Source organism: Catharus ustulatus, chromosome 1, assembly GCF_009819885.2.
Source record: "Catharus ustulatus isolate bCatUst1 chromosome 1, bCatUst1.pri.v2, whole genome shotgun sequence".
Classification (NCBI taxonomy): domain Eukaryota; kingdom Metazoa; phylum Chordata; class Aves; order Passeriformes; family Turdidae; genus Catharus; species Catharus ustulatus.
Window position 1 is genome coordinate 105801204 of NC_046221.1, and position 21797 is coordinate 105823000.

Sequence of the window (21797 nt, forward strand, 5' to 3'; positions counted from 1 at the left end):
AAGCGCGGCGGCGTGCGCGGTGTGTTGTGAGGAGCGGCTGGGGAGCTGGGGTTGTTTATCCCGCAGAAAAGGAGGCTCGGAGGAACATCATCGTTCTCTGCAGCTGCCTGAAAGAAGGTTGTAGTGAGCTGGGACCGGTGTCTTCCACCGCGCCTGCACTGAGTGGACCGGAGGAAATGGCCTTAATCTGAGAGAGCGGAGACTCCGATTAGATACTCGAACAACTTTTTCACCGTTAGGATGCTCAGGCGCTGGAATAGGTTGCCCAGGGAGGTAGTGGGGTCACCCTCCCTGGAGGTGCTTAAGACACGTCTGGATCTGGCGCTGGGTGATTTGGATTAGGGGGTCACAGTGGCAGTGACGATTGCACAGGGAGGTCTTAAAGGTCCCTTCCAGCTGTGCTCGGTGAAAGGTGGCCGAGTCCGAGCCGCGGCACAGGGACTACGAGTCCCAGGGGGCCGCGCGAGAAGGGGGCGGTGCTGGCGCCTGCGCAGTGGGAGAGCGCCCCCGGGCCTGAAGGTGATGGTGGGGACGGGCGCCGTCGCACGTTGCGCAGGGCGGGCGGGGAGCGGGGGGGGTGTGACGAGAGCGGCCGTTGGTGACACCGGCGCGTGCCCGCGGCTCGCGGGGCCCTGAGGAGCGGCGCGGGCCCGGCACGAGGTACCCGCGCGGCGGGGGCGGGAGCGGCGGGAGCCGCGGGATCGGGACGGATCCCGCACCGCCCCGGCTTGTGGGGCATTGGGCTGCTCTGGACAACGCCTTGTCCGGCGTTGAAGCATATCCACCGCCACACAAGAAAGCGGGGTCGGAGACTTGTTTCTTGGTTGGGGAGATGAGGCTGGGTGGGCCTGATGTTCCGTGGTGGGCTGGTGCAGCATCTGGTGGAAAGGAAGGGATTTGGGAATGGGGTCTCAGGCTGTGACTTCCTCAAGAAGGGCAGCGCCGATCCCGGCTCCCTAGTGCCCAGTGACAGGACCCAAGGGAACGGCTCGAAACTGTGTCTGAGGAAGTTTAGGCTGGATATTAGGCAAAGGTTCCAACCCCGAGGATGGCTGGGCACTGGAACAGGCTCCCTAGGGAAGTGGTCGCAGCACCAACCTGACAGAGTTCAAGAAGCGTTTGGCAATAGTCTCAATCACAAGGTGTAATTCTTGGAATGTCCTGTGCAGGGCTAGGAGTCGATGGTCCATGGAATCGATGATCCTGATGGATCCCTTCCGAGGATATTCCATTACCACTGAAGGACCACACGTGGCTTATGCCCCTTAAGGGGGTTCTCTTCCCAGACCTGCCTATGTCCTGTCTTTTTAGAAAGCTTGAGGTGGCTGTACGAATGTTTTATTGTCTAATGTTATGTTTCTCATTAGTAATCCACTCCTCTTAATTAAGGAGATCCAGGGAGTCAAACAGGGAAATCATCAGAATTTTTGTTAAGGCTGTTAACTGAAACGTGGATCTATGTCAGCTATTACAAACTATACTTCAGCCTCACTAATGTCTATTTCCTCTGCGAACTGTCCTGAAAAAGAAAACTTTACTTTGGACAGTAGTACATGAAATGTCCTAGAATCCCTTAGCAAAGCCAGTTCTTAAACTGAAAGTATTCCTCAGTTTTACCCCAAGATGTCATTGCTGTTACAAGTATAAACATGAAACGGTTTGCCAAAGTTTTGCTGCTTTGGGAAGAGAGAGGGTGCAAGTTCCTCATTTGGAATGTGTTTTGCTGCTTGTGTTTATATGACTTGCAGCTGCTTCAGTGTGGGGATTGCATACACAGATGTCCCCACCATCCATCTCCTATGGAGGTGACAGCAGGTGTTTATCTCCTTTTCTATTCAATGGCTGTTTGAGGTAAAAAGGGTATGACTGACCCTTGTGGCAGCGTTGCTGAATTGCACTCACTGCCTAAGAGGCACTTCCATCAGGGAATGAAAAAAAAATTTGATTTGGGTAGGTGGATATCAGGTGGCTTGCACATGGCAAAAACTGAGTAGGTTAAGGGGTATGTAAGGAATGTAAGAAGTTACATTCCTTGACTGGTGTGACTGTCTGCAGGTCTGCTTAGCAGGCTGTAGCAGCTGTAAGAAAAGTTTTGATCTGGTTTGGTTTTTGAAAGATTCTGTGTAGTTCTCCTGCTGTAGATGGTCTTTTCTGCAGGTAAAGTGACCTAGCTCTGTGTGTATGCTCCTAGGTATCACTTAGAAACTGAAGTCTGTTTTTGCAAGACAGGGAGTTTTTGATGTCCCCTAATGTCAGATAAGAGCCCTCTGTTTGCCTCTTGGCACATTTCTGGATCTGTAGGGAGTTTTGTCTAGTCTTGAAGACAAGGGCATGAGAATTTCAACAACAAGAGAGGAAGAACACTGATTTTTAAAAATGTAAAACTGCTAATGGAATCTCAGCAAATTCCTTGTAATCAGTTCAGTTCTGCAGATGGGAAAGACAATCCAACGTACTTCTTTTTGGTGTCAAATCAGATAGTTGAACTTATTTTCAAAATTACATGCTGAAGCAAATTCGTCATCATCAATAGTATTAGGAATGGAATAAAATCACTGAAAGGACTGAGACCTGGGCCCAAAACCTGACAGAAATCTTCCTGTAAGCCAGGTGTCATCAGAATGGATCATAAGGATTTCACCTTGATATTCTGATAGGTAACTATGTAGTTCCATCACTTTAGATCAAGGATCAAACTCGAGGTCAGAGATTCTTAATGGCTACTATGTGCCCCTAGTAGATTTTTTGACTTGAGATGAATGGATTGTGTAGTGTGACAATAACAACAAAAAAGAGCATTGTTCAAGTTACAGAACTTTTTCTTTATTTTTGAGTCTTGAATCATGGCACCTCTGAAAAACACACATCATCCTTTGTGTCCCTGTTGCTGTAATAAAATTCCAGTGAGAGTAAAGCATTATTATTCAGTTCAAAAATCCTTATGATCTACTGTGATTCTGCTTTCCCAAATTTAGTTGAGTTTTGAAGGTACCAGTACAGGTGTGTTAAGTCCGACATACTTTGTCCATATTAAATCTTGTCCAGAAAATTGTGATTTAAGCAGATGCTGTCAGGCCACAGTGGTGTGCCTACTTGGGACCTTTTGTCTGTTAAGGACTGAAGGCACGTATTTTAGGCATTGGCATTATGTCAGAGGGTTTGCTCTTAGGCAGGAATTTTGTGCTTCCTCTAAAAATCTCCATCCCTTTGTAGCCCAGTCCACTGGGCTACAAGTTTCCATCACGCAGTTTTCCTCTCATTCTCTTCAAACTAGCCAGGTGTTTTGTTATGTTTCAAGACATGACCGTGCCCCTTCTAAGCAAGTTCATCTGAATGGTAAAGCTCTGTTTGTGCACATCAGAAAATGAAAGGTGACACTTAGCTGGGCTATAAATTTTAATTTCCTGCATCTACTGTTTTATCTTATCCCAAGTATTGACCTTGACCCTCTGTAACAGTTCTTGTGTGAACAAAACAAGAAGTTGTGTGGCTGTGATTGTGGCTTTGTAGAATGTTGTAGCAGATGATCCCCCTGCTGCTCTTTAGGACTTGCCGAGTTTGTCCTTGAGGAGGGAGATGGGGGAAGGGAGTGGTAGTTGATACAGTCAGTTGCTCATAAACAAATTATAAAACAAATCAGTAGCTTTTTTCCCAATGGACGTATTTTGTTGGTTTGAAATAAAAATGCATGAGTGGCTTCAGAAGAATTCAGTGAGTCTCTTCCAAAAGTGGCTGGTGAAAGATTTTAGTAAAAAGCACTTACCTTTAACTGCAATGGTAGTGCTTAGCCCCAGTGTGTACCAGACAGATAACTATTCACTCTTAATATTTTGTGGATTTAAAAACGGGCTTTGCTGATGTTAAAATTAGATGGCATCCTTTGCTTCTTGCTGTCTCAGGCCGTAGGATAATACTTTCTGATGAGGAGTGTTTCTGTACTGAACCACAAGCCTTGGGCCTTGTTGGTGACAGCTGGCAGAAAGCAGTGTGCTTGCTGCAAAGGTTGCAGTGTTGCAATCACAGGATTCCTTTCTCAATCTGAATACAGCAGTGTTGTAATGCTGCTGCTTCAGACTGTGAATGGGAATGGTATTAGACTTCTATCCTGAAGTCTCGTTGGAGCTCCTTCTGGTGTAAAGACACAACTCTCTGAATCTGATGCACTTTCAGACACTTGTAGATGGTGTCATTTTGTTGTTTGCATGTCCTCTGTGCAAGAAATTGTGTGTAAGGCAGTAAATTTAATAGTGGGCAAGAAGGTTTAGCCGCTCAGCTATCAAGACCTTAACAAAAATAATACTTCTGTCATAAGAACTGTTCACATTCATTTGTAGAGATGTTGGATTGTAAGGATTTTTTACTGAAATTAGATGAAGACTCTGGGTTTGAGAGTGTGTGTGTGTTCTGTAAATGTTATGATCAACCTCTTCACACATAATTTTTCAAGATCTTCTGATTGATACTGCACATATTTCCCCATATGGAGAAATTTGAATTCACAACAGAGAATTCAACACTTACTTTGAATATTTAGAAAAAATTTATAGTGAAAGTGAATGTCTGCCAACAGTAATTCTGCTGAAAGATGAACGTTCTGTATTTTTTGCTGGGAAAAATGACAGCTTTTCAGTTTTTGAAAGTGTGAAATAAATGTGGTGAGAGAATAAAAGAAAAAATCTTGAACCCAATGCTTCCACTGTGAATTTTGTTTTTATGGAAGCTGGGATAATTTTTTTTCCAGTTTCATGCTGGTTTACTTTTATTCCTACTTCAGGAATAGGTTTCAGAGTTCGTCCTTGAGAGTGTGTTTTGGACATCTTTAGAAGCATTTTGGGTAAATTTGAGGCGTAAAAGACTTGGTACTTCAAGGTTGTTTTAAATGTCTTATAAAATTATTACATAGTATAATTTGCACACAATGTATTATTACAGATGGTACTGTTGCTTGTTGTTGGGTTATGGAAAGAAGAAACACAATGAGGAAAGACCTGTAAAGATCCAAGGTAGAAAAATCACAGTTATCAAGGCTAGAAAGGAAACAGGTATGGTAGTCAGTGTGGAAAGTGAGGCAGTAGGCTGTACAAAGCTGATTCTAAGATCTAAGTTTAAGCATATTCCTAATAAATTCCTTTCATAATTAGTCAAGATAAAATATTTGAATATCTAAGGTCATATTCTGTGGTTTGGTGTGGTAGTTTGACTCTGGCTGGATGTCAGGTGTCCACCAAAGCTGCTCTATCTCTTCACCTCCTCAACTGGACAGGGAAAGGAAAATACAATGAAAGGCTCTTGAGTTGAGGTAAGGGCAGGGAGAGATCAGTCACTGCTTGCTGTCATGAACAAAACAGACTCAATGTGGGGAAATTAATTGAATTTATTACCAATCAAATCAGAGTATGGAAATGAGAGGCAAAACAAATCCTAAAAATTTCTTCCTGACACTCCTTCCTTACCGCGCTTAACTGTACTCCCATTTCTCTCCCTGCTCTTCCTCTCGGTGGCACAGGTCAGGGCTTGGGGGTTACAATCAATTCATCACACGTCTCTACCACTGCTTCCTCCACAGGGGGAGGACTCCTTCCCCTGCTTCTCTCTCCCATGGCAGACAGTCTTCCACAAACTTCTCCAACATGAATCCTTCCCATGAGCTGCAGTTCTTCATGATCTGCTCCAGGATGGATCATTTTTCACTGGGTGCAGTCCTCCAGGAGCAGCCTGTTCCAGGATGGATCCCCCATGAAATCATAAGTCCTCCCAGGCAACGTGCTCTGGCATGGAGTCCTCTTGCCCCAGTTCCTTACAGGACTTTCTCCAGTGTGGGTTTCCTACAGGGTCGCACTCTTCTCCTGGCATCCACTTGCTCTGACGAGGGGTCCTCCACAGGCTGCAGGTGGATCTCTGTTCCTCTCTGGACCTCCATGGGCTGTAGGGACACAGCTCCCTCTGCATGGTCTGCATCCCAGGCCGTGGCTTGTCTCAGCTCCTGTGCCTGGAGCACCTCTCCCTCCATCTTCACTGACTTTGGTGTCTGCAGGGCTGTTCCTCTCACATGTTCTCATTCTGCTTTTCTCTGGCCTCAATAACATCTGTGCAACAACTTTTTTTTCCTTCTTAGCCATGTTGTCCCAGAAGCTCTACCACCATCACTGATGGAATCAGTCTTGGCCAGTGGTGAATCTCTCTTGGAGCTGGCTGGCATTGGCTGCCTTAAATATGGGGGAAGCTTTTGGCAGCTTCTCAAAGAAACCACCCCCATAGCCCACCTCCACCAGAACCTTGCTACACAAACCCAACAGATCTGGGTAAAAAGGCTGAACTTTATTTGTGTTAGCACCATCTGTTTTAGTAAAAGTCACTGTATCTGCAGTGTGTCTCTAATTGTTTCATTACATTTTTCATGAATAAATATTTAATTACAATTCCAGAGACTTTAAAAATTAATTATTAAAATCCACATTGTCTGTATCAGTGAAGTGCAGAGTGACCAGAAAAAACTATTAATTAAAAAGTGAGCTTGGCCACTAGAATCCAAGTTGTGAGTACCAGGAAGTCTTGAAGAAGAGTTCAATTTTTGGCGGCAACCTCTTGACTTTTATTGATGACTCTATTAGTGAAAAGATATGTGCACTGCAGCTCTGAATTTCATCATAAAAGAAATATCTGAGTTCTGAACGTATTTCCAATGTGTTTCAGCATGTGTTAAAGTGTAGAGTCAGAACACTTGAGATGCTCAGTGGCAGTTGAAAGAGGCGAGGAATTTGTTAAATAAAATACAATGTACTATTAAGAGGGAAGATGCTAAGAGATTCTCAAACAGTGTTTTGATGAAGTGTAGAAAACTGATCTCTGTATTTGTTCATGTTTTAGCATCTAACCCATCATCAGTTCAATTGTGGGTTGGTTTTTTTCCTGAGGGAGTTCAGAGTCATGCAGGAAACTTCAGACCTGAGGCTTGCTTATGTGGAGTCCCTTTCCTGCCCCTGTTAGTTACCCAGTAGAAGCTTTCCACTTCTTTGTAAACATACCACTACACACATACCCCTACATCCCCCACGCCTGCACGTCAAGGGCCCTGTGGCTGAAAACCACAAGTGTTTTAGGAGAATGAACTAATGATACCTTGGAAGATAAAAGGACAGAAGAAGCTATTAGGATTCAGAAAGTTATTACCTAAGTGGAAGAGAAAGAGAATTGGATCTTATTTTGATAATTAGCTTAAAGTGGAAGGTAGTGTGAAAAAGCAGTTGAATACAACCCTGCTTTGAACTAACGTAAGCCATTTTTTACCGTTTTTTTAGCATAGACATATAATATACCTATTTTTAAGCTTAGTTAAAATCCATAGGCATAACTCCTCTATCTTGCTTATTGCAGACATGTCACATTGCAGAGTGACAAATGGACAAAAAAAACAATCCAGTTATCACTTTAAAAGCCAAATTTTTCTTTGGCATGTGTCTATAATCTGAGAGGCTCTGGAACTAATATAGAGGATGATCCTGCACACTTGTTTGATGGAATCAGAGAGCAGAAACCTTTTGTAGTACTAGTATGAGTTGTACTTATGGAAAAATTCAGTAGAGGGCAGAACGAAACTTGGGAAAGAGGAAACCAGTGCTAACAGATGGAATAGCATCAGTTATTAAAAACAGTTCTGAAGAGCAGAAAGCACTACAGCTGATTGTGATCCTTTCTTTTAGAAACATTTGAGAGAGAACATTCACATTTTCATATAATGGTCAGCTACATGCAGTCTTAAGATCTGATACTTTCCATCAGAGAGGAAAATGGAGTTGCCATGGACATACTGACTCTGTGCAGATCAGCTGTTAAGGCTCCTGTTTAGCATTCCAGATGTATAATTCAACACACAGGCATTGCATTACATTCTCCTGCTTTATTTGTCTTCTGAATCAGTGTGCATACTTTATACGTCTGCAATATCTTTTATTCTTCCTAAAACTACTTCTTTGTGTCTTTTTTAATATTTGAGTATTAGAAGATTGTAGCAGTGTAGATTACTTGGTGTGTAAGGACTGTTGATTTTGCTCAGGGTGTTTTAGCAAGAAGAGTAGTTTAGGTAAAATAAGGATAACGAAGTTGTTGGCTTATCTCCGCTTAGCAGTATTGAATTGTAATAATATGATCAATTTAAAAAATTATAGCATAGCATTTACTAAGTAAAAATAGTGTAGGGGTAGGATGGGGCTAATGCTTTAGGGTTGTTTGTCTGCAAGGGTTTACTCTTTTTATTTGTTTTAACATGATTTTACCAGGTTTTAAATAAATTCCAGTGTGATTTATTTTGTAATACTTACTTTAAGCTAAAATGTAGTGTTAGATTTTTAGACAGTTCTGAATGGTAGATCAAACTACAGAGCTAATGATGTCCAAACTTCAAATTATAAGCAAGTTTCTTAGTTTGGAATGAGTAACAGAGAGTTTGAGTGACACTGCAAAAGTAGTGAAGGTCAAAATAGAAATTCTAAATGTTCATTCGTGCACTCAAGGTGCATACAAAGAATAAGAAGTCCCTATGCACTGCCTCTTTCCCATCTGTGGTTAGTGATTCCATGCTGTGCCGACCCTTTGCAGTTACCAAGAGGTTTATAGTTTTATTTTACACTGGATTTAAGAAAAACAATACTTTGTGTGTATTTCATTAGTCTTACAATGGTTTTAAAATATGTTCCCAAATTTTTAGGACACCCATATATGTTTTCAGTTCATTGTGGTTTTCTTATTTTCTTATTTTGGCGTATAAGCTTGGCAAAATCTGTTGGTTTTGGTTGTTTGGGTTTTTTTTAATATACTGTCAATGAGTTCTTGAAAATAACTATTTAAATCTGAAGACAAGCAAGCAATATGGTGGTGGTGCTTATTAAACTGAGCTGCTTGGATGAGATCTCTGTATTTGCTTTTTAGGCAATCTGAAAGATGAGTTGAAAAGTATTTCTGAAAACTTTTGTTTGTTTCCTTTCAAAATTCTCTGTCTGCCACACACAATCCTCAAAGTTTTCTAGATTTTACACTAAATCTGACAAGAATGTAAATTAATTCTCTGTTTCCATAGAAAGGTGCCTTGGGACAAGAAAAAGCTCATAGATTTTCATTGGGAACTCTCCTGTGGTATAATTAATGTTCTTTTTTTAAACAGTGAAAATGCTTTAAAATCATCCATATTTACATATTGTGTCCAGAGTGTTTCTGGTATAACTGAGAAAATAATCCAGTGTTCTCTACATACACTATACCCTCAATTCCCTCAGATGCTTTCTGACCTCTTTTACAAAGGAACTTAACACTAAAGTTTTCTCCATTATTTTAACACTAAAGTTCTTGCCATCTTTTATGGACCCCTCCTTCTCATATTTTAATTTTCCTGATAACTCAAAAAACATTAATTGTAACAGGGCAACCATTTTTCTGTAAATGATCCTGATGAAAGTTTCATCTGACACTATCTCTGGCATGTTTTCTCTTTCCAACAGTAAATATCCACAGCAACCTTTACCATACCTACATTGGCCAGGTTTGTTACTTCTGTGTTTTCCGAAGATCCTCTGGAGTGTTTTGGCATAGAATGTTAGCACACATCCAAGGCCAATGGCTTTGTGACAGTCACATAAACCAGCTCTGTGGCATTTAAAATTCCTGAACTTTTGTTACCCTTGGGAACAAAAAGCAAATCTGATATCTACTTCCTTATTATCTCTGGAAAGTAGAGTAAACGCAAGAGCTAGGATGCTCTTGCAGTATATCAGATTTATGCCAAAGCTGATCTGAATTATAAGAAAGTGCAGAGGTTTCCTAAACAAAACCTCCAGCACTGCAATGAGAAGCTAATCTATACTGCTCCTTAAGAGGCCCCTAGAGCACTACCTTTATGTCAGAGGCCTTGTTAACAGTCACCATGAAACAGGGGTGCCTTCAGGAATTAAATGGATGTCCTGGAATCCCAGCCAGGACTTTGTCTTGAACAGCCAAGATCTCTACAGCTCAGTTTACAGTCCACTGGAGATCCTACTAAATAGTTAGCTGGGATGTGATAGTGCTAAAGAGGAGACTGTATCACAAGTGTTTGTGTAGCATTTAATGGTTTCTGTAGGTAATACCTATTCAGTCACTGACCACATGGGATTCTTGGAGCAGAGAATTTGGAGTTATTATATATGTCCTTAGACGGAATTTTTTTCCTTTGTGGCATTTTTAAGAGAAAACTAATGAAGAAATCTAAGATGCTTTAAAATGCCTTTCCCCCTGCCCTAACCCCACAGACAAGTGCTTTCCCACCTTGGTATCTGGAGCTTGTACCTTCTTATCCTTTTCTATACCTTTGCAGCATGATGCAAGAGCAGGAAAAATGAAGAAGAAACTTTTCCAAAGTCACTAGCTGCAGGTTACATTCAGGTTACTGTCCTGACTTCCTTAGAATCTGAGTGGTTTTAACAACCTAATGTTACAGAGGTAATTGTATGGCTTGTATAGCTCCAGTAATTTCTTTGAGAAATATTATGCTTAGAGAAGAAGTTTGTGTCTCAGATCCATAGGCTGACACACTTCCTGCTGCCTATTGAGTACACAGGGTATTAGGAACTTCCTTTCACTAATTGTCTTAAGGGACAAGTTTCTCTGTATTCATCTCATGTCAACTAGTTTAATATTTGTTTGGACCTCCAACCATAATTACTGTGCAGTTTATCTGTCCTGTTAAAGATTTGTTTGGATTATTGAGCCAAGTAACCAAAATATAACAATTGAGTGGCTACATCCATCACCCCTTTAAAAATATTTGTTTCTTTAAAATGAAATTACAAAGTATATGCTGTATATTCTTGTGCCTTTCCTACATCATGCTGTAACCATTATAATACTTCTCTCATCCCAGTGCTTCTGGATAGCAGTGTAATATTCAATGTACCAACACTTCAAAGGATCTCTCCTTTGTTCGTTTAAATAAGCAAAGCTCATACCTGTGAAATACAGTACGGTCATTAGGAAAATGTTAAATGTGATATCTTAGCCTTTCTTTATCTATTGAGCTATTGTGGTTCTCCACATTTTAAAGTGGAGGAATAAATAGTAAGGAGTTGTGCAGAATATCAGCTAGAACTATATTGTCTGCTTACAAGGTGCAAAACCTTTTCACAGTTTAGATAACATTCCTTTTGACCTGCCAGGTCATGCGTCATGGAGAAAGTCATTTAATTAATGACTTTCAAGTCCATCTGAGGATATAGGAACAAAAAGTGGCATGGAAAGTCTTGTAATAGCCCCAAAACTTTCTCTGCTCGAAAGCCATTGGTGACATTCTATTTTTCAGTCTTACATGGTACATGTAACTCGGTGAGCAAAGGCCTTGAAACTCGTTTACTGATCACAACAGTGTTATGTGCTGCCTGAGGAGCTTTGGACACAGTGGTGATCCACACTTAGGAGAATGGAGCCATTTCCTTCCCCAGTGTTCTGCAGCCACTGCAGTGGGTCAGAGGTGTTTGCACAGTGCTGGACTGTAAAACGTAGGAATGGTGCTCTGAGAAGTGCTACTGTAAATACAAGCAATGGAAAAAATAAGAAATTATTGTTCAGCTTCTTAGTCCTGTGCTGAAGAATTATCTCTTCCCAAGGGTGTTGGAATGCAGTGTCCTGTTAATAATATAAATTACTCAAAATTATGATTTCCCCCATGCTGTATGGTGGCAATTTGCAAAGCTTGTTTGGAACAGAAGTTTTTCAATAGGGTTCTGGTGAACAGTAGAAGTCTGACTCAAGAGCCCCCAGATTCCCATAGATGGATGGATGCCTGTTGCTGAGTCTAGTGGCTGGATATTGAGAAACTCTACTTAGGGCAGATGCTCAGTGCTGTGTACTGTTAGTGAGAGGGGAAAACAGTTCTCTGTGGAGAATGTTACCCCTCAGGAAAGAACTGTAAGTGGCAACAGGCAAGGAATGCAGTTGTCGTATTCCAAGTTTGTTGTTACAATTTCTGTAAATCAGTTGAGTAGTTGGCATATGACAGAGTGCCATCTGAACACTTGAGTTTTGCTGAGTGTTTTCACTGCTTCTTGTTTTGAGAAGCATTTGGATTTCGGAAGTAAGCAAGAATCTCTGCTTCTCGTAAAACCAGAGATATTACAAGCAGTTGCTGCTTCCAGTGAAGTCTTACAGAAAACTGAGCCACAGAGGGCCAGTACCTGTAGCTGATTTAATGCTCCATGAGCAGCAGCAGCACTTCTTGACTCCCACCAAGTTTGTAACTCAACAGGACGGAGTAACTGCTTCCCTATACAGAGACACAAGTTCCTTTTTCTCTGTCGATGCAGTACCTCTTGTTAGTAGGAGTTCAACAAAAGTGTGTGTCTGTTTGTCGCAAATAGTGCAGAGGTTCCCAGTGAGTTTGAAACTTGGGAATTCCTCTTTTCCCCACATCAAACATTGTAATTCTAGTAATTGCCATTAATTCAAGTACAACAGTAGCATCAAACTACCTAGAAAACATACAGACAGGAATGTTCCAACAGATGCAGTTGGATTGTGAAACTTTCTCAGAAGAGAACAGTAATTCACAGTTGAAGAACTTCTAAAATTACACAGAAAATAATCTCCCATTAGCATGTCAGTATTCAAAAGGGAATTTACACCAATAACTTCTTCAGTTGCAAGGTTTCAGGCTGACCAGAAATAAATCTTCATAGGACTATTTTGCTGTTGTTGCTATTTCTCTAAATATGCCCTTTTTTCACTTTAGCAGGGGCATCAATGTGTTCAAGACGTGTATTTGAAACGTGGGGAGCTAGTGGAAGAGTTGCAACTTTTTGAAGATACAAACCTTACTATAGCTAGAAAGTAATAAAAGGTATGTATGGTTTCACTTTTTTTTGTTTTTTTTAACTTCTTCCTGTGTTGGGAAGTATTGATCATTTTCTGCAGCCTAGAAAAATTAACTGCTAAAGCACCTGGCATATATCTAAGGCTACAGGTGAAGGGAAAGTAGATATGATGCTTCAATTAAATTTGAAATATTTCTAGTTTGGATAAAGAATTGTGACAATTAAAAATGGAAAAGCTTTAGTAATACACAAAACTTTTAATGTAACTGAAGTGACAGTTGTTACATCAATTAGCATTAGGGTTTTTTTTTTGAAAGGAATAAATGTTTGTTAGTTCTATAACTTGTAACCATTGAATAAAGGAAAGAAGAGAGTATTTTATAATTTTAAAGCATACATTTTGGGGGGATAAAAATTACTTCTTGATGTTTATGCATGCAAAATTAAGTTCCTTTCTTCTTGGTGGGGAAGCTCTCAATAGTTATTTCAAACTTTCAGGAGTAACTGGTAAGTATTCAAAATCATAAAGTTAACTGGGTTATTCCACCATTTTAAAATATTCTTTGCATTGCAACATTTGGAAAATCGCAGTTCAGTTTTGCTCATGTTAATATATGACATTTAATAGTGCCTTCCCTAGTCCTGACAGATGTTACTGGCAGACTGTTAAGTTACATTTGTTACTATTTGGGCTATTGCTTGATTATTAATATTAATTTATATTGGGGTTTTTTTTTCAATTGTATGAGCTTCTCCTGAAAATAGCATAGAACATGAAAAATTTTACCGAAACTAAGAATGCACTGACACCAAAAATAAATTTTAATTGCAATTACAGTAATTTCACGACTATAAGGCGCACCCTTTTGACTAAAATTTTTCCCCGAACCCGGAAGTGCGCCTTATAGTCCAGTGCGCCTTATCTGATCTACAAAGTTGTGAAATTTGCCAAACTGGAAGTGTGAGCCACAATGAGGGGGTGGTGCTGCGGGAGCGCCGAGTCGCGAGGGGGAACGGGAGCGGGCGGCCGCAGCCAGCAGGAGCCACGCAGAGAGGGAGGGGGCGCCGGCCCTGACCCAGGCGGAACAAGAAGCCGGGCGGCGCCACCCCAGGCGCGAGGGGAACGAGAAGCCGGGCAGTGCTGGCCCCAGCCCGGGCGTGGGGGAAATGAGAAACCGGGTGGCCCCGGCCCGGTTGCGGGGGGAACGAGAAGTGCGAGCCCGCAACAGCCCCTAGCTGAGCAGAGCCCGCCCGGCGGCGGCATCGGGGCAGCAGTGGCGTGACTCGGGCGACCGGGGGAGAGTGGCGGCAGTGTGGCCCCTGTGGCCGGGAGAAATCGACGGCGGCGCGGCCGCTGCAGCCATGGGAGGAACGAGAAGCTGGGCTGCGCCAGGCGGGGGAGGGACGAGAAGCCCGGTGGTGCCGGGTGCGGGAGGGACGAGAAGCCCGGGCAAGGGCGGAACCAGAAGCCGGGCAGTGCCGGGCGGGGGAGGGACAAGAAGCCCGGCGGTGCCGGGCAGGGGAGGAACCAGAAGCCGGGCAGTGCCGGGCGGGGGAGGGACGAGAAGCCCGGGCGAGGGCAGAACTAGAAGCTGGGCAGTGCCGGGCAGGGGAGGGATGAGAAGCCCGGTGGTGCGGGGCAGGGGAGGAACCAGAAGCCGGGCAGTGCCGGGCAGAATGCGAAGGCGGCTGGCGCTGGGTGGAATGAGAAGCTGGCCGGCGCCAGTCCTGGCCCAGGCGCAGGAGGAAGAAGAAGTCAAACTGTGCCAACCAGTGCCAGGTGGGAGTGCCTGGGCCCGCAGCAGCTGCAGCCGCTGCGCAGTGGGAGCCAGGAGCCCCACCAGCCAGGGGCGGGCCAGAGTGCCGGGACACGCAGCACTGGGAGGGCACCTGGGGCTGCGTTTAAAGGCTACACCAATCTGTGAAAAATGTTTGCAAACTGAGCCCCTGCCAGTAATTTTTTACTTTGTTGCATGCAGCGCAGTTCCTCGCTGCAAAAAAAAAGCACGAGCCGTGAGCCGAACCGCGAGGTGGGGCGGTGCCACGGGAGCGCCGAGCTGCAAGGGGGGGCAGGAGCAGGCAGCCCCCAGCCAGCAGTCGCCGTGCGGGCTGGGCGGCACTGCCCAGCCCCCAGCCAGCAGCAGCCACATAAGGAGAGAGGGAGCGGGCAGTGCTGTGCCGCCCCGAACCACAGACAGTCCTGAGCCGCCCTGAACCGCAGCAACCCCGAAATGTGAGCCGTGGCCGCCCCGAACTGCAGCAGCCGCGAGCCACTGCCGCCCCAAGCCCCGCCTCGCCAGCCAGGGGCGGGCGGGAGTGTCGGGCCCTGCGCACGGGGAGGGCGCTTGGGACTGCATTTAAAGGCTACACCAGTCTGTTAAAATGTTTCCAATCTAAGCACATGCCAGTAAACTCCACCATGGCGGGATTCCGTTACTAATTCGTTACTTTGTTGCACGCGGCACGGATCTTCGCGGCAAAAAAAAAGTGTGCCTTATAGTCCGGTGCACCTTATCTGATCTACAAAGTTGCGAATTTTGCTGACTCCTGGGGGGTGTGCCTTATAGTCCGGTGCGCCTTATGGTCGTGAAATTACTGTACTTCAGTGAATTTATAATGCATTTATGTATGCTCAAAGTATTGCTCAAGTTATCAGATGCTACTATAAGTGAAGTTTAAGGGTAACTTTTCAATGGCTTTGCCAGGTTATGTAGATAAAAGCAGCAGATAGTACCAAACTCCTAAGAATGTTTTCTGGGATTAGAGTGATCACTTTAGCAGTGAGGAGCAGAGTATGTTAAGTGAAGGGGCTGTTTTAGTTCAGAATGCTGAAGAAATTAGAGAATTATTTCCTTAATTCTGGAAAGTAACCATTTCTGCAAAGAAAGATGAGGAAAACTTTTTTAAAGTAGAATAGAAAGCCATTTAAAATTTGAGAATTTAAAGTGGCATTGGAGCAAGTAGAAATCACACCATTGACATGCAGTTCGTTTACCTTTGTTTCTTCTTTATAGAAATTTCATCCACCTTCATCAAAATGCAGCGGAATCTGTTACATTCGGCATCTCAGCTGGCACATGGGACATGTTGGTTCTTCCCTCGCACCGGTGTCTTTCAGTGCTTAAAAGGACAGTCTGTGTTGTCTAATGCGGGATGCAAAGTGATTCTGGCACTGGACCCTCCTAAACGATGTCTTCATGCAGGCGCAGCTCACTTTGCCTCAAAGAAAACTGCTTTTTCATCACAACCAGCAGACGCTTCTCACAAAGCACCAGAAGAGAGAAGTCCTTTGCCTTCGGCCACTGATGCACTCAAGCAGAGCCCTGCAGAGTCAGATTCTTCAGAACCAGATCCATTACAAGACAAATCAATTAGTCTTGTTCAGAGATTCAAGAAAACTTTTAAGCAGTATGGGAAAGTCATGATTCCAGTTCACCTTCTGACTTCCACTGTGTGGTTTGGATCCTTTTACTATGCAGCCATGAAGTAAGTTGATATTTTGTTGCAGTGTCCAATACCGCAGTAGAATTGAGACCTGCTAGTGAAAGGAACATAAATTATTATTGCATGTTAGAAAGTGCCTTTATATTTAAAAGAGAAACGTGGATACATTTTTGACTAAAGCATAAGATTCATACTGAAAGTATATAGGATTCATGAGAGGGTCATATACATACTGTTACTATGCAGTTATTGTTGTGTACCGGGTGTGTTGCTAACATTTAAAGGAATGCTCATCTCTCCAAAATGATGCATGGATGTAAACAGCATTGAAATTATTAGTAACCTCTCAAAAGGTAAAGATAGGGATTTGGAATCCTGATTATGAGTGGCAAGTTAAGATCTTTATAGGCCTTTTCTTTATTTTTGCCCTTGGAGTTCAGGGTATTTTACCACTTCCTCCCTGCTTCATCCCTAGTCCTTCCTCATAACTGGATTTTCACTTCATGGATTTAACTCACTTAGCTGTTCACAGTCTGTGTGTATCCCTTCCTTTTTTGTTTCTGTTTCCTGTCTTTCCTACCATCCACTGAAAAAGCTACTGTAGACCATACTTTTTAATTGGAAATTAAATATTTGTGTGGTTAAAAAAATATATTAACTAAGTATTCTAATTTTAGTTTCTTTTAGTCATAGCATGTGCTAAATACCATTCTGGAAGATGCCTTTTATCAGAAAAAGCTGCTACATCAGTTATGAGCTGCTAGTTTGCTAGTTCAGATGAAAGAAGTTTTATTTATCTGGAAATAGTTTGCTAAATATGAGCAAATGTTTATCTCTGGACTGCTTGTGTTGTATATTTAATAATAGAAGGTATGAAACAACGACGGTTTGTGGTGGCAAGGGTGGAACTCTGACATCAGAATGCCTTACTGCACAAGTGTTTGTTTTAGTTACTCTAACCAGCTGGCATAATTGCCCTTTCTGGGAGCTATAGATCCAAATGTCATTCTAAATTTAGCTCATGTCAGAGGAATAAAGGTCTTGAGCTATAAAAATATTTTGCTTTGGATGAATTCAGGTTGGTGCTTACATCCAGACATTTCAGGTTGAGTGAAGATTACTTTTCTTGAAACTCTAAAGCCTGCTGCTAAAGTAGGTATTTGGCAGATGAAAACAACTGAAATACTCAACTAGAAACTAATTAAACTAATTACAACAAAGCTTCAGTTTGTTATGCCACAGGAACAGCACCCTTTTGAAGTGGAAAAATAACTTTCAGAATGACTGATCATACAAGACTAAACAGCAGTGGTTTATGAAATGGCACAGTTAGTGCTGTTTTTCAGCTCCTACTAGGTCTCCATTTCCTACTCTGGGAATAGGCCTTCAGACTGCAGGTTCTAGTAACTGTTGGTTCGTCACTGCCTGCTCATGTTCCTGATGCTAAAGTGATTGCATGCTCAGAAGAATGCAAGTGTTAGTTATGGATAATCCAAAATCTCTAAATATTAGAAACTCAGGTCTTCTATAACTGTGTGTAGCTTTCTTCTGTAACATAAAGATGAGCATTCTTTCCTCCTTTGGTGTTTGCCTGGATTTCAAGTAGAAAGAAATCGTGATAGGAGGTCCTTCCACCCATCTTGACGCCTTATATTGACACAGTAGAACCACTGAACACAAAGCCCCTGAAATCTTGTCCATGTAACATGTTGCTTCCTTTTCTTTTGCCACATTCCATGTTTGATATATTTAGAAGTGAATGAACACTGTCTGAAATTTTAAAAGGAAAAAAAAGGTAATTTTAGGCAAAAGAGCATGAAATTGAATGTGCACAACTGGAGCCTGAGTGGCTGTCTTACCACCATTACCTCTACTTACCTCCAAACATAAACTGGGATACAGGTAAGTTAGAAACTATTCCACCTAACAGGGATAATGTAAATGGGTCACTTTTTGAAATGCTACAAAGAACATTAATTTTCCTATGGTCAGAAACATAAATCCTGTAAGTATATTGCTTAGGTAAAAAACATTTTGTTCTCAAATTACGAAGTTTGTGTAATAAAGAAATAGTTCTCCAAATTACTGTTCAGGTTTCAAGTTCCCATTCAAGTTGCCAATGTTTTTTTCTTTTATAGTGGGGTGAATGTTGTTCCATTCCTAGAGTTGATTGGCTTACCAGACAGCGTAGTAGACATCCTGAAAAATTCCCAGAGTGGAAATGCACTAACTGCATATGCATTGTATAAAGTAAGTATAATTATAGTTTGTAAATAAGCTCTAGGTCTTGCCTGGTGAACTGAACAGAGTTTACTTATTTACAGCAGAAAGAATTAATCAGTTTTCTTCGATAGTTACATGTACTTAAGAATTCATTTTGTGATAAAAATAGTCCCATGCAAGTTGATACGTGTTCTGTGTTCCTACAAGAGTCTATCTGTATTTCTAAAATAACTTTTTTGCTGCAGAGCTATTGCAGCCCTCTGAGATGACAGTTAAGTTATTAAGTTATTCTTCTGTATCCCTGACATAATTAGCAGGGACAAAGAGGGAAAATCTAAACACCTCATTGAATTCCAGATAAAAGTGCAGTTTATTTTTATCCTCGATGGATTTTTGTCTTCCCCTGAGTTGTACATCACTCTCAAGTATTTTCATTGTCCATTTAAATCAATTATATTCAGGTTTGGGTTTCCTTTTATTGCTTTATATGTGCAAAGTCTGTGTTAGGGAAACTTGAAGCATGTCAGGTCATTCAAAAATAAGGTACAGTATTTGCTGTACGTGCCACTCATTTGTTTTGTTTCCAAAAGTGATGTGCTTCTTGCCTGTTTTCAAAGGGGTTACTTTCCCAAATAGAATGTGAAAGTACAACTCTTTCCAGTTTTTCCTGTACCTGAAAGAGATCAATAAATAAATATGGTTAAATATAAAGATGTTGTTAGAGCTGGGAGATTGGGCAGTGTTCAGAAGTCTGTTCTGAATTGCATCTAGATGCCAAATTCTCATCCTACAAACTGCCCAGGGAAGGTTTGTGTGTTGTTCTGTTTTTTTAAGGGAAGACTAATGCTCTTGCTGGCTCTGACAAAATCATACTTTAAATAAAAGGTGTGCATTTCTAGGGGATGCGCTGTACGCTGGGTTATTGCCTTATAAATTGAAGATATCTTTAGAATCTGACATTGGTCTAAATGAATTTTCAACATTAAAAAAATGTCTTTTGCTGGATGTTATTTTCCTGTTTTATCTATGTGGTGTGTTCTCTGGTTTCTTTAAGATTGCAACTCCTGCCAGATACACTGTGACTTTGGGAGGAACATCCGTCTCTGTTAAATACCTACGTAAGCATGGCTACATGTCCACACCACCACCAGTAAAGGAATACCTACAAGACAGGATGGGGGAAACAAAGGATAAAATTACGGAGAAGATGGAGGAAACAAAGGATAAAATTACGGAGAAGATGGGGGAAACAAAGGATAAAATTACGGAGAAGATGGGGGAAACAAAGGATAAAATTACGGAGAAGATGGGGGAAACAAAGGATAAAATTACAGAGAAGATACAAGAAACCAAAGATAAAGTTTCATTTAAAAAAATAAAGGAGTAGGAGAGATGCTTAATTTTTGGATATGCAAACTTAGCACTTTAACCCTTTGTGAGGCAGGATATGCAAAGTGCACTTCTGAGCTTTTTTCTTTTATTTTCTTTTGCCCTCTGTCTGGAGACTACAATTGCTAAGTGGATTTAAAGGTTAAAGTTCCTTGGGGAAGAGGTTGTGACAAAGTTTCAATTTACAGAAGGAAAAGTGAATCTCAGAGTAGAAGTTAACATGTCCCTTGGTAATAATGTTAACAATTACTCTTCTCTCTGTTTCTTTCAACACCCTCCTCCTCGAAATGAAGGCAATTTCTGCCAAAAGCCACTACTCCTGTTTTCCTCCCATCACAGTGCACAGCCATGGTTCCACTAGACTGAGCCTTCCATTAAATGAGAATGAAGATTTCTCTGTTGGGAAGAGCAGCATGTTTAGGTTTTTAGAGTACGTGGACCCAAGCCTCTTCAATCGTGATCATCTCTCAATTTGGAGCAGACCATTGTCACTGATACTGCACATGAAGGAACTGGTGGATCAGCTACTCAGCAGGAGTTAATTTACAATGGTTTCCTTGGCTTCTGCCAGGCTGCAGTGGTTTACAGGTTTACAGAGACTATGAATCTTTCTTGGACAGTGCATCTCTTCAGAAATCTCAACTGAAAGCTATAGGAAGATGAGTTAATCACAGTAGCCATACTGTCAAGTATACTTTGTTTCCTGAAGTTGATTTACAGTACAAAGTCATTAAATGAAATTAATCAATAATTGTATATTAAACACTAGGATTTGTTCATTGTTTTAAAGTTTACAAACGTGCTCTATTTCATATTTGAAAGAGAAGTTTATTTGAGAAATTGCTATACTAAGGGGCTTTTTAAACACATGGAAAGTTAGAGTTAAATCCCAAAGTTCCTCCTCTTCCCTCAGACCTCAGTAAAACAATTTGACTAAAATAAGCATGATTTCTGAGACAGTGATCACAGTCTACCAAACTTTTTTTCCCCAGATGAAGTCAAGCAAACACTTATTCATACCTGAAGGCTGAAATGCTCTCTCAGATGTCATAAAGAACTAAAGTCGAAACTCTTCTATTTGGCTGGGCAGGCAAAGTTCTCTCGGTTTTATTCAAACGTAGGCTAAATTGAAGTGTGCTTTTCCTATTTCTACTACAGATCTCACTTTGGAGCAACTCAGCATGTGTAAGTTGTCTAACAAAGGTGCTTTTTTGCAGGGGGATATGGGAAAGCAACAGAGTTGGACCCTGAGCATTGCAATTGACTGGAGTGAAAAAATATAGCTGATGAAGTATCAGCTCTGCCCCACTATCCTGTTTTCATTCAAGTCACTGAGGGCTTCTCCCTGTTTAAGTGAGTTGAACTTCATTAACTTAATTGTGCAGGATTGATTGCATACTTCTCTGCCTCTGCCCACATGTAAAGTAGTAACTGCAATCTAATGCCTACCTCACAGGGATGTTGTGAGGAATAATCATTGTCTATTCAGTGACCTGAAGATGTTAAGTGCCATGTTTCTGATAAATATTATGAAAAAAAAAATTCTGTGAACTCTTATTTTGCTAAGTACTACTGTAGGACTAAGTTAATAGATGCTATTTTGTTTTTCTATTTTAGTGCACTTTTCCTCACTTACTGTCCTCATGCACACATTCTTCTGAGGGTCTTCTGGGGGCCATATGTGGGGCCCTTTCAGTGTGACTCACAGAAGCCATCTCTTTACACATGGCAGGGATTGCACAGGGACACCTTGGTGTCCTAGGATGCATTTTTAGTCCTTAGGTATGTTAGAACTTGTTCATTATCATCACCTCTTCTTGCCCGTCCCTTTGTCCAGCTGACCTGTGACCACTCCAGTGTTTATATGATCCATCTCTGCTAATGCTAAGTACAAAAGCTGATTGACTTGGA

At 41.8% G+C, this 21797-nt stretch overlaps 1 protein-coding gene across 5 annotated transcripts; it reads left to right on the forward strand.

Annotated features, from left to right (window-relative positions):
• Position 1: 1 nt before the first annotated feature.
• Positions 2-21797, forward strand: FAM210A (family with sequence similarity 210 member A). Of its 5 annotated transcripts, none has more exons than XM_033054573.2 (5): positions 2-19; positions 12749-12856; positions 15845-16316; positions 18413-18524; positions 19552-21797. In XM_033054573.2, the coding sequence occupies exons 3-5, from the start codon at positions 15868-15870 to the stop codon at positions 19882-19884; spliced, it is 894 nt and encodes a 297-aa protein (XP_032910464.1). In that variant the 5' UTR covers positions 2-19; positions 12749-12856; positions 15845-15867; the 3' UTR covers positions 19885-21797. The 5 variants fall into 5 exon arrangements, with proteins under 5 accessions (XP_032910464.1, XP_032910457.1, XP_032910448.1 ...); XM_033054566.2 differs by lacking the exon at positions 2-19 and adding an exon at positions 28-117; XM_033054557.2 differs by lacking the exon at positions 2-19 and adding an exon at positions 497-519.

Bases quoted from the DNA above. Each gene is read 5' to 3' on its own strand.
- FAM210A (XM_033054573.2), top strand. From the start codon at position 15,868: ATGCAGCGGAATCTGTTACATTCGGCATCTCAGCTGGCACATGGGACA. The intron at 16,317-18,412 runs GTAAGTTGATAT...TTTCTTTTATAG, and splicing joins TTTTACTATGCAGCCATGAA to TGGGGTGAATGTTGTTCCAT. The intron at 18,525-19,551 runs GTAAGTATAATT...GGTTTCTTTAAG, and splicing joins CTGCATATGCATTGTATAAA to ATTGCAACTCCTGCCAGATA.